Source organism: Solanum dulcamara, chromosome 12 (genome assembly GCF_947179165.1).
Source record: "Solanum dulcamara chromosome 12, daSolDulc1.2, whole genome shotgun sequence".
NCBI classification, from domain to species: Eukaryota; Viridiplantae; Streptophyta; class Magnoliopsida; order Solanales; family Solanaceae; genus Solanum; species Solanum dulcamara.
Window position 1 is genome coordinate 2565307 of NC_077248.1, and position 13264 is coordinate 2578570.

At 33.6% G+C, this 13264-nt stretch overlaps 1 protein-coding gene across 6 annotated transcripts; it reads right to left on the minus strand.

The window, feature by feature from the left end:
- Nucleotides 1-5174: 5174 nt before the first annotated feature.
- Nucleotides 5175-13033, minus strand: LOC129875984 (serine/threonine-protein kinase Nek6-like). 6 transcript variants are annotated; one of them, XM_055951255.1, is made up of 15 exons: nt 12923-13033; nt 12788-12830; nt 12062-12196; nt 11354-11420; nt 9429-9494; nt 9262-9308; nt 8425-8470; nt 8244-8324; nt 8121-8163; nt 7989-8038; nt 7563-7644; nt 7431-7480; nt 7212-7285; nt 7085-7136; nt 5175-6761 (listed from the first exon to the last, which is right to left on the minus strand). In XM_055951255.1, exons 3-15 carry the CDS (start codon nt 12187-12189, stop codon nt 5424-5426), a joined length of 2124 nt encoding a protein of 707 aa, XP_055807230.1. In that variant the 5' UTR covers nt 12190-12196; nt 12788-12830; nt 12923-13033; the 3' UTR covers nt 5175-5423. The 6 variants fall into 6 exon arrangements, with proteins under 6 accessions (XP_055807230.1, XP_055807233.1, XP_055807229.1 ...); XM_055951258.1 differs by having other exon boundaries at nt 12784-12830; XM_055951254.1 differs by having other exon boundaries at nt 12788-12838.
- Between the last annotated feature and the right edge of the window lie 231 nt (nt 13034-13264).

The window sequence follows — 13264 nt, forward strand, 5'->3', positions numbered from 1 at the left end:
AAAACAACAACAATCAATGCAACCAAATAATGCTGATTTGTGCCATTTCTGCTATATTTGACAACAAAGAAGAAGAACGGAGAGAATTTTTTTTGCTTTTGCTTGAGATGCGGAGGGAATTAGGGCTTTGATGATTGATGGGGAAATGAAGGCCAGTGGGGAGTGAGGGACCGCGTGAAGGAGACAGCTGGTAAAAAAAAGAGTATTGATTGGTGTGGCTAAGCGAGAATCGGCGCGGCATGTGAAAGCAGGAAAGTTGGTAGTGGTCGGCTGTGGGGATGGAAAAAAGAAGCCGGACACGTTATGTTTTTGCCAAATTTTATGAGTAAAATTATACTGAATACGTTATTATTATTGATTGAAAAAATATCAAAAAGATTATGGTGTGGTAGAAAAATAGTTAGATGTGTTGGGGATGTGAATTCAAATGTTTGGTTGGAAAGAGAAGTTAAATACGAGGTATAAGGATACTATTAATAGTATGAGATTTTTAGAAGAAAAATGAGCTGGATTAGTTCAATAACTAATAGCAAAATTAGTGATTCATCGAAACGAGTATAGAGATGGCTTCAATGCTTTGGCACTTTGGAGATTTACACACAAAAAGCACTAGTGGGCTTTGAAGCTAGTAAATGTTCGATAGATAGATGTTCCTGCTAAATTTAAGGACAAAAGAAATATTGGTGTGAATAGTTCATATGTATTATGTTTGGTAAGAAATTTGGGCTTATATATAATTAATTCATGTATTAATTTTGTTACAATCTCTTACGATCTATTACTTTTTGTACGTTGATTGCTCTAATGTATCTGGGTTACTTTCGTTATTTACTTAGCTTTGAACTTTGTATCCTTATCTGACTTCTTTTATGATTTTACTAAGCCGGGGTCTTTCGAAAACAGTCGTCCTATCTTGATAGGAGTCAGTTCTGCGTACACTTATCCTATATGGTATTATAAAATGTATAACTAATATTTTCCATTTGATGATATTAGTAATACATATAATTTAATATTATGGGATTAATTTATGTAAAGACAAATATTCCTCAAATCCTTCTAATCATTTTATTTATTTTCTTGATTTTATGTTTATGTTTATACTAGTAAGTTTATTTAAATAAATTAGCTTATAAATTTATTAATTAGAGAGAGTTGTTTGTTACTAAATAAATCAAATATAAATCAATACAATTTAAGAAATGTGAGTTCTTTAACATTTATTAATTGAAAAAATAAATATATGTCTATATGATGTTTGTGATCTTAATTAAATGTATTGTTTGTCGATATATATATATGTTGTTTTCTAATTATTTGTATTTTGAACAATTTATAAAATTGCATGCAAATTAAAACCACAATCTGCAATTTTTATGTGTAAGTGTAGATGATTTTTTTAACAACAACAATAACAATAATGATAATATTAATAATAATATAATTCAAGGGTATAATTGAAAAAAGCTTATGTAGAATTTTAATTCAAACATAAAATTAGGTGGAAAACATCATTAATAATTCCTGTATTACAATCTCTGTTATTAATATCTGTACCAAACAATTCCTTAGAAGTACAAGACCTTAATCCTTTGATGAAAAAAAATTGTGAAAACCTAAGTCTAAGTGCTCTCCTTTGTCTCATTGTTTATCTCGTAATCATTCGATTCCGCCCCTAAAGCTAGCTCCCCTAGAGTCTTTTTGAATTGGCTTATAAATTATTGAAAACAACTTATAAATTATTTTCAGCTTTTAAAATGTTTAAATGACTAACTTAAAATTATTTTATATTTAAAATAAGCGTAAAAAAATATCAAGTCTATTTGACTTAATTTATTTAAAAAACTTATTAATTAAAAATAATTTATAATTCAAAAAAATAAAGTCACCCCAATTTATTTATTTTTGAAATTTTTTTTGACTTATAAATCATTTTCTACTTACAAATTAATTTAAATAAGCTAAATCAAACCTACCTTAACTAAAAGTGTTAATATGCATATCTTGTCCTGTTTAAATTTTCAAATAATATTCCTAAAATTAGATTATACAATACAAAACTATTTAGTTCGATGATTATTTATGCTAATTGCCTCTTAGTTGCAAAAGCAAATTTGAATAAAACACTTAAAAATAACCATAAACTGGGAAATTTAACCCAAAAAACTAGTCAAAACTAACTCGAGCTTCATGAATCATGAGATCCCCTTAACATACTATTAACAATCTAAATTCAAAAGTTTAATAAAATGAGCCCTAGTTTCATTTTTGTTCTACAGCTCAAATTTCTTGTGTTATTTATTTTTTTTCCAGCAAAATACATCAAAAATACTACGATAAAGCTGCAGAATTAACACCAGAAACACAAAGGGAAGAAAGAAAAAGAATTCTGACAGCAAAAGAATCCAACTGTAACTTTAAAATGTAACTTTATTTCTCATATATACTGCAAAAAGAATAATAATAATAATAATAATAATAATAATACATAATCGAATCAATAATCATAACCAAACTTGCATAATCCCTAACGAATCAATCACTCCATCGCTCTGTATAACCAAATCTCGCAAAATAAATCGACGAAAATACATCAAAACTTAGTGCCTCAAGAGAGCAACAGCAGAAACAAGCAGAGAAGAAGCGACCAATGCACCAGATTGAGCTAGAGAGAATCCAGCTCCGGCATCAGGTGCCGGTGCCGGAGCCAATCCAATTTCCTGAGCCGAAGTAGTTGCAGAGAAAACAACAACAATCAATGCAACCAAAAATGCCTTGATAATGCTGATTTGTGCCATTTCTGCTATATTTGAAGAAGAACAGAGGGAATTTTCTTTGCTTTTACTTGAGATGCGGAGGGAATTAGGGTTTGATGGAAAATGTATGCTAGGGGGTAGTGAATTTATAGGGAGTGAGGGAACGCGTGAAAAAGACAGCTGGCGAAAGAGTTTTGATTGGTGTGGCTAAACGAAAATCGGCGCGGCTCGTCATGTGAAAGCAGGAAAGTTGGTAGTGGTGGGTTGCGGCGCTGGAATAAAAGAAGCTGGACACGTTGCATAGATCTACTGGAAATGACCTGCTTAAAGTTGGACTCTTCTCTTATGTGAGCTGTCTTTCTTTCGCTTCAACTTTGAAAAAAAAATAAAAGAAGATTTTTAATTTTTTATAGTTTAAAACAATTTTTAAATATTTGTGTGGTTATAATCATTTAATTAAAAATAGAAAAAAAAATAAAGTTAAATTATTTTTAATTATAATGAGGTGATATTCTTTTTGCAAACTGATTTAAAAAAAAAATTGTCACATAAAGTGAGATGAGGGAGTATTACTAGTACCTCCGTCCTAATTTATATGGTATCATTTGCTATTTCGAGTTAACATAATTATCAAAAACATACTTGAAGAATTACTTTTTTATGAATTTTTTGCTTGAATTATCAATTATTTGTGTTTCTTAGTGAAACTATCATTAATTATTTATTAAAACACACTTTTGATAATATCTGATGGTGTGTACTATATACTTTCTCTCTTTTTGTTTAGAAATGGTGTTAAATGACACTACACGCGAATTGAAGGAATTAATTGGAAACAAAAAAAAAAGATACGTAATTATTAGATAGAAGTATCATATATTTTTTAAAAGGTTTTCTATCTAAACTATCATGGGTTTATATTTTTTAACCAAATTATTTTCAACATTAAGACAAGTGATTGAAAGTAGTAAAACAAACAATATTTTACTCAAATAATAAAAATACTTAAAATAAGTCGATCCAAACCGACAAGCAAAGTATATGAAATAAAGATCGCTCCTCTACACACATTATTTTGTATTTCTACCATCTTTTACTTACAAATACAAAAGTATAAACAAAAACGCCAATCAACTTATTTATACATTACATTAATAACAACAATACAAACAAATATACTACCAACAGTTCAACAACATTACACAAAAGTATAATACTCTCTCAATATATATTCCTCACCAGCAATTCTCTTCATAGTAATATGATTCAACATTAAATTTCCTCCTCAAAACTTATTTATTATTTTCAGTGAAATAAAACAACCAGCATAGAAATAAACACTGAAAAACAAACCAATGCCTCAGAAACGGGTAACCCGAATCCGTTGCTACCCGTGTCCATGCCGGTTTCCATAGGCGGTGTCGGAGCCATTGCAATTTCTTGTGCCAGAGCAGTTGACGAGAAAAATAAAATAACTATCATCAGGGCTATGGCTTGCAAAATTGAGTTACCAAGTTGTGCCATTTTTGCAAACAAGTTTATTTTGCTTTGTAGTTTTAGTTTAGAATAGAAAAAGAACTGGATTAATGAAATAATTGTTGTTAGAATAGCCACAATTTATACTATTTGGCAAAAGTAACCACTTTTTTTTATTTTTTGAATTGGGTGAAATTTAAGGTATAGTCTTTTTAGTCACGAAATGTGGGAACCACAAATGTGAAATCTCAGGTGAGCAGTACGCTTCCCATCTCACTGAAAAATCAGTCCAATTAATTTGGATTTGCGAAGCCTTTCCTATTAAGATTTTTTTTATATTCAAATCTCGAAATCGAGACATTTAATTAAGAAAGAAGCAGTCTCATTAATGCATCGCATTCTTTATTAATCTCATGGTATAATAAAATTGCACACTTTTTCATGTATAGAAGTTCAACTTTCTATTGGAACTTGATGAGAAGTAATTTTCTTCTTGTCCTCCTCACAACAATAGATTTTGACACTTGAATTTCTTCCAATGCATCTGTCTAGAAAAATTTACAATATTTCTATTGTTAAACAAATGTTTTATCCATATTTAATATGAACGAGTCAAATATTTTATTCCCACACATATCCAATCTGACCCATCCATTTGCCAACACTATGTACATTTTCACCTTTGTCTATCAAGACTAGATCTAATAGTTTGCAAAAGGTTTTACACATATATCAAATATGGGGCTAATAATAATTTGACGAATACACGCTCTTTTAGGTGGGTGAGAGTGAAAGAAAAATAAGATAGGTATAATAACTGGTTGATTTCTTATACAACTAATAATTATCATCTCAAAAAGTCACTTTCTTCTTGATTCTCACAAAGTGACTTTCTGAAATAATAACTATTAGTTGAGTAACTCTTATAATGACACAATCATATCTAAGAAGCTGATCTTTCTCTGTTTGTAGTTTTGGAGAAAAACAAACAGTACAAGAATGTGGTAAATATCATCTTAAAAGTACATTATAATCTTCACAACTTCAACAATTGTCCTACAACAATAAAATCAAAACTAAGGGAAGCTCAACTACGTCGAGCCTCTTAGCAATAAGTTAGTCCAATAACACTTGCTGATTTACGTAAAATAGGAGCTCCTTCGATGGACAAAAAACACATTTTGTGCAACATCACGACCCCTTGGCCAATTTTTGTGCAGTCATGAGACTTTTTGTCAACCAGATTGCTGTCTCTCTAGACGACATTCCATCATCCCCGAATGGTTTCAACACACCAGAAAGCTCATCGATTTTTTCCTGCTTAAGAAGTCGTGCACAAACCTCCAAAAGAGACTCTAAAGCTTCAGCTCTTTGTTGAGTAGGATTCCCCCAATCGTCTTTGTCCTCCTTACTAGCTAACGCGGCTAGTGACTTGAGCTGTGACACCTTATCATCCAGTGCTCGAAGAGCATCCTTCTTGGACTGTTTGGTGTCACAAACCAAGGTTGCTTTCTTTTCTAGCTCATCTTTATGTAGAAGTGAACCATCGCTTTCAGTTGACATGCAGTCAATAGCAACTTCTCTACACTCGCTACCATTTTCAGTTTCAGCAGCATAGCATCTTGGTACTGCCTCTGTATCTGGTTTTGCCGGCTGTGAATTTGATGAAGTGCTTTCTTCATCAAAGGATCGTGTTTTATCGTTGGATCCTCCATTAGACAATGTCATTCTGCTAGACTTTCCGGAGATACATTCCACTATATCTGCTTCCTCATCGTCCAGTGGACTGCTCAACACCTCAAGCTCTTTTGTCTTGCTACTCTTCCTATCACCCTCGTCAAATCGTCTAACATCATCCGGAGAAGCATGCTCTTGTTCCTCGGACCATACTTTTGCCCTTGAACTTGAAGAGCTTGGAGTAATCATAGTTTCAGTTAGCGAGATTGTCTCCTGTTGATCATATCCATTGCTAACAACTGCCTCACTCAGCTCCCCACTTTTAGAATCCTCACTATCTTGAGAGATCCTAACTGAGTAGCTTGTTGGATCAACTCTCTTAGTCTCGAGTTTGGCTCGGAACGTGTCATAATTGTCTGATAAGTTTCTTGGCTGGATGTTATCACTTCCACTAAAGTAAAGGACAGTTCTCTTCTCTTTTAACTTCAACTGTCTGTCTCTGCTATCTCTTGGACTGATAGATTTTCCAGGTGATGGTCGTGTTTTCTCTTTCATGCTGCTCGGGGACTTCACAGGAAGAAACACAGATGAAGGGTTGTGACACAAGAGGAGGTTATCTGATAAGTTTCTTGGCTGAATGTTATCACTTCCATTAAAGTGAAGGACATTTCTCTTCTCTTTTAGCTTCAATTGCCTGTCTCTGCTATCTCTAGGACTGATAGATTTTCCAGGTGATGATCGTGTTTTCTCTTTTGTGCTGCTCGGGGACTTCACAGGAAGAAACACAGATGAAGGGTTGTGACACAAGAGGAGGTATGGTTGCAAATGTTGATGCCTTAACAACTCGGCAGCCTATAAATTGATGTGAAAAAGATATCAAGATGAATCTCAATTTAATACTCCCTCCTTCTCTATTTGTTTGTCTAGTTTTGACTTGGCACGGAATTTAAGAAAGTAAAGAAGTCTTTTGAATCTTGCGGTCTTAAACTAAAGATATGCAGAATGTACCAAAATGTCATTTAATCTTATGGTATTAAACATATCATGTGGAAAGTTAGTAATAAGAAGTTGCCAAAAAAAGATGAGGCATTCTTTTTTAAACGGACTAAAAAGGAAAGAAAAACAAATTGAAACGGAGGGAATAACACATTTGAACATATGCAGCTTGCACTCACTGTAGGTCTGTGTTCTGGATTTTTCCTTAGCATGCTTTTTATTATCTGTTTCCTGCAAGAATTAAATCCGCTTTGTCAATTGAGTGATTTGTTATACTTGTGGCGTGATGAGAAGTAAGATACTTACAAGGTGGAGGAGTATATAATCGGAAGTGGTGAGAACAAACCCCGGTTTATTTTGTTGATAAGTCCAGTCTTGTCCTGTTGGATTTATATCTTGTCAGTATATCATAAAGAAAACATCAGGATAAACATCAGGATAAAGAATGTCTCTTGTTTTTCCGTAACAAGGATAACTTTTCGAGGAATTTTTTGCAAAGTTCAGATAGCTGAAAAACCAACTTACAGCAGCTCTAAATGGTGATTGATGTGCAGCAATCTCAAACATGCAGCATCCTAAAATCACGTTAACATGTTATACCAGTATTAGGGACATGTTGTGAAGAGAGGAAATACATTGCTTCATCAACATTCTTACCAAGTGACCATATATCAGATTTGTAGCCATAGGGTATACCGTCAAGGAGCTCAGGGCACATGTCATTCGGAGTGCCAGGTACCTGTTTGAGCCAACAAAGTTATTGCATGATACTAGTTCCAATATTAAGGATTAGCTGTACAACTCGACGTCTTTTTCTCAAATGCATAAAGCTAGGTGATGTGGCGGCGGTATCTTTGTAATATATTGACTACCACAATTTTTATTTTTATTTTTGATGTAATGAAAGATGACTACCACAACTTTTTAGTCCATATGACCGAAAATAAAAGCAATTAGGTTCTCAGTCTTGGAGAGAGAAGGGATTTCTCTCTTGCAAATAGATATATTGAATCAATTGTCTAGATGATAATAGTTGGTTGCAAGAAAGTAAGAGGTGCAGTCTTCCACTATAGAAATTCATACCGAGGAAGCAAGGCCTTCTGCATCGAGCAATTTTGCTAAGCCAAAATCACCTATGAAAATCAAGTGAATTTAATTATGGATAATAAAGAAGCAACAGACATCCCAATCGACCAATTGCTCTGGCTTTCTTACCTGACCTGATGTTGTTGTCCTTTGTGATGAATATGTTACATAACTGAATTCAAAATAGTTCACGTTAAAAATGTTTCATACTTAAAAGCCTTTTCTAATTCACTGATTACAGCATGTTTTTACCTTGAGGTCTCTATGATGAACACGGTTGGAATGTAGATACTCCAAAGCTAACAATAGCTGAGTCAGCCATTTGCAGAGTTTCTACAGAAGCAGGAAAAAACAAAAAAGAAAACATGCCATCTTTTAAGCTACCAGAAAGGTGCATAGAAGCTTCGTAGGTATTGAAATTGCAGTTAACTACCTCTTCAGGGAAAAATGCTCCTCTAGAATTCTTTATGATCTCTGCCCTGAATATCGAGGAAAAAAATGACACTATCTCAGATTACACCAAAAAAGAAATTCTACAATCATCCTATTCATTTCTTATTTTCAACTTCATTACCCCCTCTATCTTTAGTGGCGCTCTTACTATTTGGAGAGCAAACAGTTAATTCTTTAATAGCAAAAGTTTCAGACATTTTAAAAATTCTTTTCACTATAAAAACTCCCTATATATATAGTATTTTTCTGTAATTTCTAAATATGTACACATTATTTCGAAAAGTTCTGAATTGGTGGCTGAACTCACTCCAAAAATTAATGTGTTGACTCCTCATACTCCGATCTCTCCATTGTTCTTTGTATGGAGGGGAGTACTTATGAAGTATGGGGTATTTCAATCTTCCAGATATCTGGATGTACTTACAGCACAGGCTGAAAGCAGCCATGAATGCTAGGGAAAAGGTCACCTCAACAAACACAGGTTAACCATATTTTACGAGAAAATATAGATGGTGTCAATGATTAACTATTGTTTTCCCTTCCCTCATTTAGTGGCTTTGTTTGTTCTTTATTCTTATCTTTCTTTACAAAATGTAAAGGACGGGGTACACATTTAAACAAACAACAACAAACTCAGTGTAATCCCACAAGTGGGGTCTGGGGAGGGTGGTGTGTATGCAGACCTTACCCCTATCTTATGAAGGTAGAGAGGTTGTTTCCGATAGACCCTCGGCTCAAGTAAAGAATATAAACAGGTTTGAAAAGAAAGTACAGTAGTGAAGGAAAAATGTTAGCAAGATCAGAGATAATCACTCACATATTTCCATCTTCGCAATAATCGGCAATGATGCATATAAAGCTCCCCTGAAAGAAAAAGAAAGTCAAGCTTTTCTCTGGTGCAGCTTATGTATTAGATAATTGCTCCTATAAAGACTAATTGTTGCACTTTCAGATCCTGTAAGCAAAAACTGGATGATAGGATACCTTGTCCACCCAAGCATCTTTGTACTCCAAAATATATGGATGGCTTAGTTTAGCTATCAAATTCATCTGCAACGGAAAATAAGTATCTATCATCAGATGAAAGAATATTTTTCAAGCATATCTTGCCACCAAGTTAAACTTTTGATGTAATCAATCATAATATGAGTTGAAGATTTGTATCTAAATGTGTTTGGAGTTCAAAAGCAAGACTGAAGCAACTATTTGATAACATAACTTCTCTCACTCGACATTTAAGCGTGTCCATAGTCCATACTGCCTATTCATCAAAATGAATATTTGGTAGAGAGATAGATCGTCCACATTATCCGCTTCTAGAAATTAGAGTTATTCATAAAGGGAAAATCTTGGGTGCAAATTACTAACTGGTTCTTCTTTTCTGTTTTGTTAAGGGCAAAGAAAACTACTTCACTTGTGACTCCCAAAAGAAAGTTCTAAATGTGTACTTCAGCTCAGTCCTACTTGTCAACTCATGTCATTATTTTTTGGAAGCTCGTCCTCCAAAAGCTTTATCCTTCGAACTCAAACCTTGAGTTTATACACTTGGGAACTATATTTTATCCTGTCGAAACGATCTTCTCCAAAACCTAAGCTCATCGGGTGCCAACTGACCTTCACACAGGGAAGATGTCAACAAAAGGTGTTTAATGTCTACTGATTATAGGTTTCCACCAATAGAAGTCATAGGATGCTCTAGTTATTTCCTCAATGTGTTGATCAGGACGATCACTCCTTACATAGTCCAGCATACTAAACACTTGCAGTTTTATCCCATGATTCAACTATTAAGAAGAACTTCTTAAAGAAATAAGGTTTAGCATGGAAAAACACCCCTCCTTAATACACAATAACATTAAATAGTGAAAATGTTGATACCAATGGAAGAATAATGTGGTATGAGAGTGATGATCCAGGACGTTTAGACAAGCAAACCAATTGAAATAGCAGATTGTCATGCAAATTAAACTGCCAATCTTTGGTTAAGCTTAAGGAATCACATTACTGTTAGGAACGAAAATAATTAGGTGTCATGCGGAAGCTAGCAACGCAAACCTCGAAAGACCATAAGTAAGAAGACAAAAACGAGAAATATATCAAAAGAGACACAAACATTTAACGTGGTTCGGTCAACCGATCTACATCCACAAGAGGAGATGAGCAATCCACTATAAATATGAGAGTACAAATAATCGAGAGAAATAACCTCACACAATTCACTCGGAATAAAAAGAGGTTCACACATGTACTAACATAACACTTGTGTCTCACCGTTTCTCCCCCTACACAAAACTTTCAAAGCCCCTAGGACTACATTGTGAATGCTGGTATGTTAGAAGGAATGAGCCTCTTATTCATAGAGTCATAAACTTTTTCCTATAAGAAAAAGGACGAGCCAAATATGGAGAACTTTGTGTTTTCCTTTTAGGAAAAGAAAAACCCAATTATACTAAGAAAGTCAGGGCAAACACACAACAATTACAGATGATTAGAAAAACATTGATGAGGCTGATTAGGAGAGATGTGAACACAAATAACTAACCATTGAATTGTTGGTACCATTAGACCATTAAGAAAATGGTAAAAAGAAAGAGACAGAATAAGATAAAAAACAAAGGGCAGCCCGGTGCACTTAAGCTCCCGCTATGCGCAGGGTCCGGGGAAGGGCCCGACCACAATGGTCTGTTGTACGCAGCCTTACCTTGCATTTCTGCCAGATTGTCAAATTCTTTATGATGGAACACCTCATACAATGTAGCTCGCTATCATAACTATAAGGAGAACTATTCAACAAGACAATCTTAAAATTCAGCAACTAAGAAAAATAATGACCTAAACTTATTGGTTTTCAATTAATTATAGTACTGATTTTTTCATAGAACAAAATTAAGAGAAGCACTTGAAATGACCTCCTGATGTGCAGTGCGCTTGGACTTTTCTGTTTGTTTTGCTAATGGTATCTTCTTCAGAACATACCTACAAGGAAAGGGAAAAAACAGAAATCCATAAAATTGGATTTCCATTACTTGTCTTTAAGTCAAAGTAGTCATTTTATTGAAAGAATGATAAGTCAAGATAATCTTTCTGTAATAATTACAAAAGCCAACAGCTTGGATCAACAGATTCAGTTTCAACTTGCTGTGCAACTTTGCATCAGTAAGAAATAGGATCATTTACGGGTCTATTCTCAAGTACAATGCATTTTGAGTTCCTTAGTTTCTGTTCTTTAATGAAAACTAGTTAACAGAAGCAATCAAATTTTGAGTAGAAGAAAGATTATTGGAACAAAACATATTTTCCTCTATTTTATTTTCATAGATAGGACCAACCTACTTTATGAGACTGAAAGTCAAGAGAACAAACTATCATGAAACTAGCTTCTAAAAGTTTCCCATGGGACAGAAATGCTTATCAGAAACCTTGCAGATACATTTAAATTAGACATTCAATTCCTACATGAAGCAAAGATATCTGAAAAATTGTGCTCCAAATTCTCAAATCCAAACAGACACAAACTGCCAAGTACCTAAAATGACTGGAAGTGAAAACAGAAATTTCTCCTTCAGAGAGAAAAAAGAAATATAAGAAACAAAATCTAGTAAGTACTATTAGTTTACTTCTTCTTCTCAGTTCGATGGAGAACAAGAAATGTTGTTCCAAGAGCTCTTCTTCCCAACTGTTCTATCACTTCATAATCATCTATCTTCGAGTACTTGTCATCACTATCACTCTTCTGAGTCTCCATTCTGCCACTAAAACAACAAACATTACACTGTTTAGCCAAATTACAGTTGAAGATTCAATTACTCACCCAACTCAAACTTAGGCAAATATTACACTTCTATAGTAAAAATACAATTAAAGATTCAATATATCTATTATTGATCTGATTCTTAAACTCACCCAACTCAAAACTTAGGCAAAATTACAGTTAAAGATTCAATCTTTCTGTTAATTGAACTGATTCTTGAACTCCCCAACTCAAAACTTAGACAACATTACACTTAAACTACAGCTACAGATACAATCTTTCTGTTAATTGAACAAGTTCTTTAATTCACCCAGCTCAAAACTCAGGCAACATTACACTTAACAATAAAACAACAGCTAAATATTCAATCTTTCTGTTAATTGAACTGATTCTTCAACTCACCCAACTCAAAACTTAGGCAAACATTACACTTAACAATAAAACTACAGCTAAAGATTCAATCTTTCTGTTAATTGAACAAATTCTTGAACTAACCCAACTCAAAACTTAGGCAAACACTACACTTAACAACAAAATTACAGTTAAAGATTCAATCTTTCTGATAATTGAACTGATTCTTGAACTCACCCACCTCAAAACTTGAGCAAGTCTTTACAGGGTCAACAGTGAAATACCTGCAAAACTTACAAAAGCAAATCTTCACTTCATTCCATAACAAAAGAAAGAGATTTTTTGAGAGTAACTTAGGAAAGCTGCAACTACTTACTGTAGGTGTGTTGTGTGAGAGGAAATGAGAGGGCCCTAAAAAGGAGGATCTGTTCTGTAGGGGCTAAGATTTTAGGAAGGCAACAATACTAATTAAAGCCGCATTGGATTCGCCAATATCTATATATTATAGTTTATAATGGAAATTTAATGCACACAGAAAACAGGTCAAAATGAAACCAAAATTAATTAAATTAATTCTAATGCTCACATTAACATAATGCACCAGTTCACAGTGTTTTTTTCATTTTTAATAGAGAGTATAAAAATAATATTGAATAGAATATATGTATAATTAATCATATTGACATTAATATAATGCACCAGATCATAATATTAAATT

What these genes read in the sequence shown, in the direction of transcription:
- LOC129875984 (XM_055951255.1), bottom strand. Translation starts at nt 12,189, where the DNA reads ATGGAGACTCAGAAGAGTGATAGTGATGACAAGTACTCGAAGATAGAT. An exon ending in AGCGCACTGCACATCAGGAG is followed by an intron (nt 9,495 to 11,353) that starts GTCATTTCAAGT and finishes TTTCCGTTGCAG; the next exon opens with ATGAATTTGATAGCTAAACT. An exon ending in AAGATGCTTGGGTGGACAAG is followed by an intron (nt 9,309 to 9,428) that starts GTATCCTATCAT and finishes TTTTTCTTTCAG; the next exon opens with GGGAGCTTTATATGCATCAT.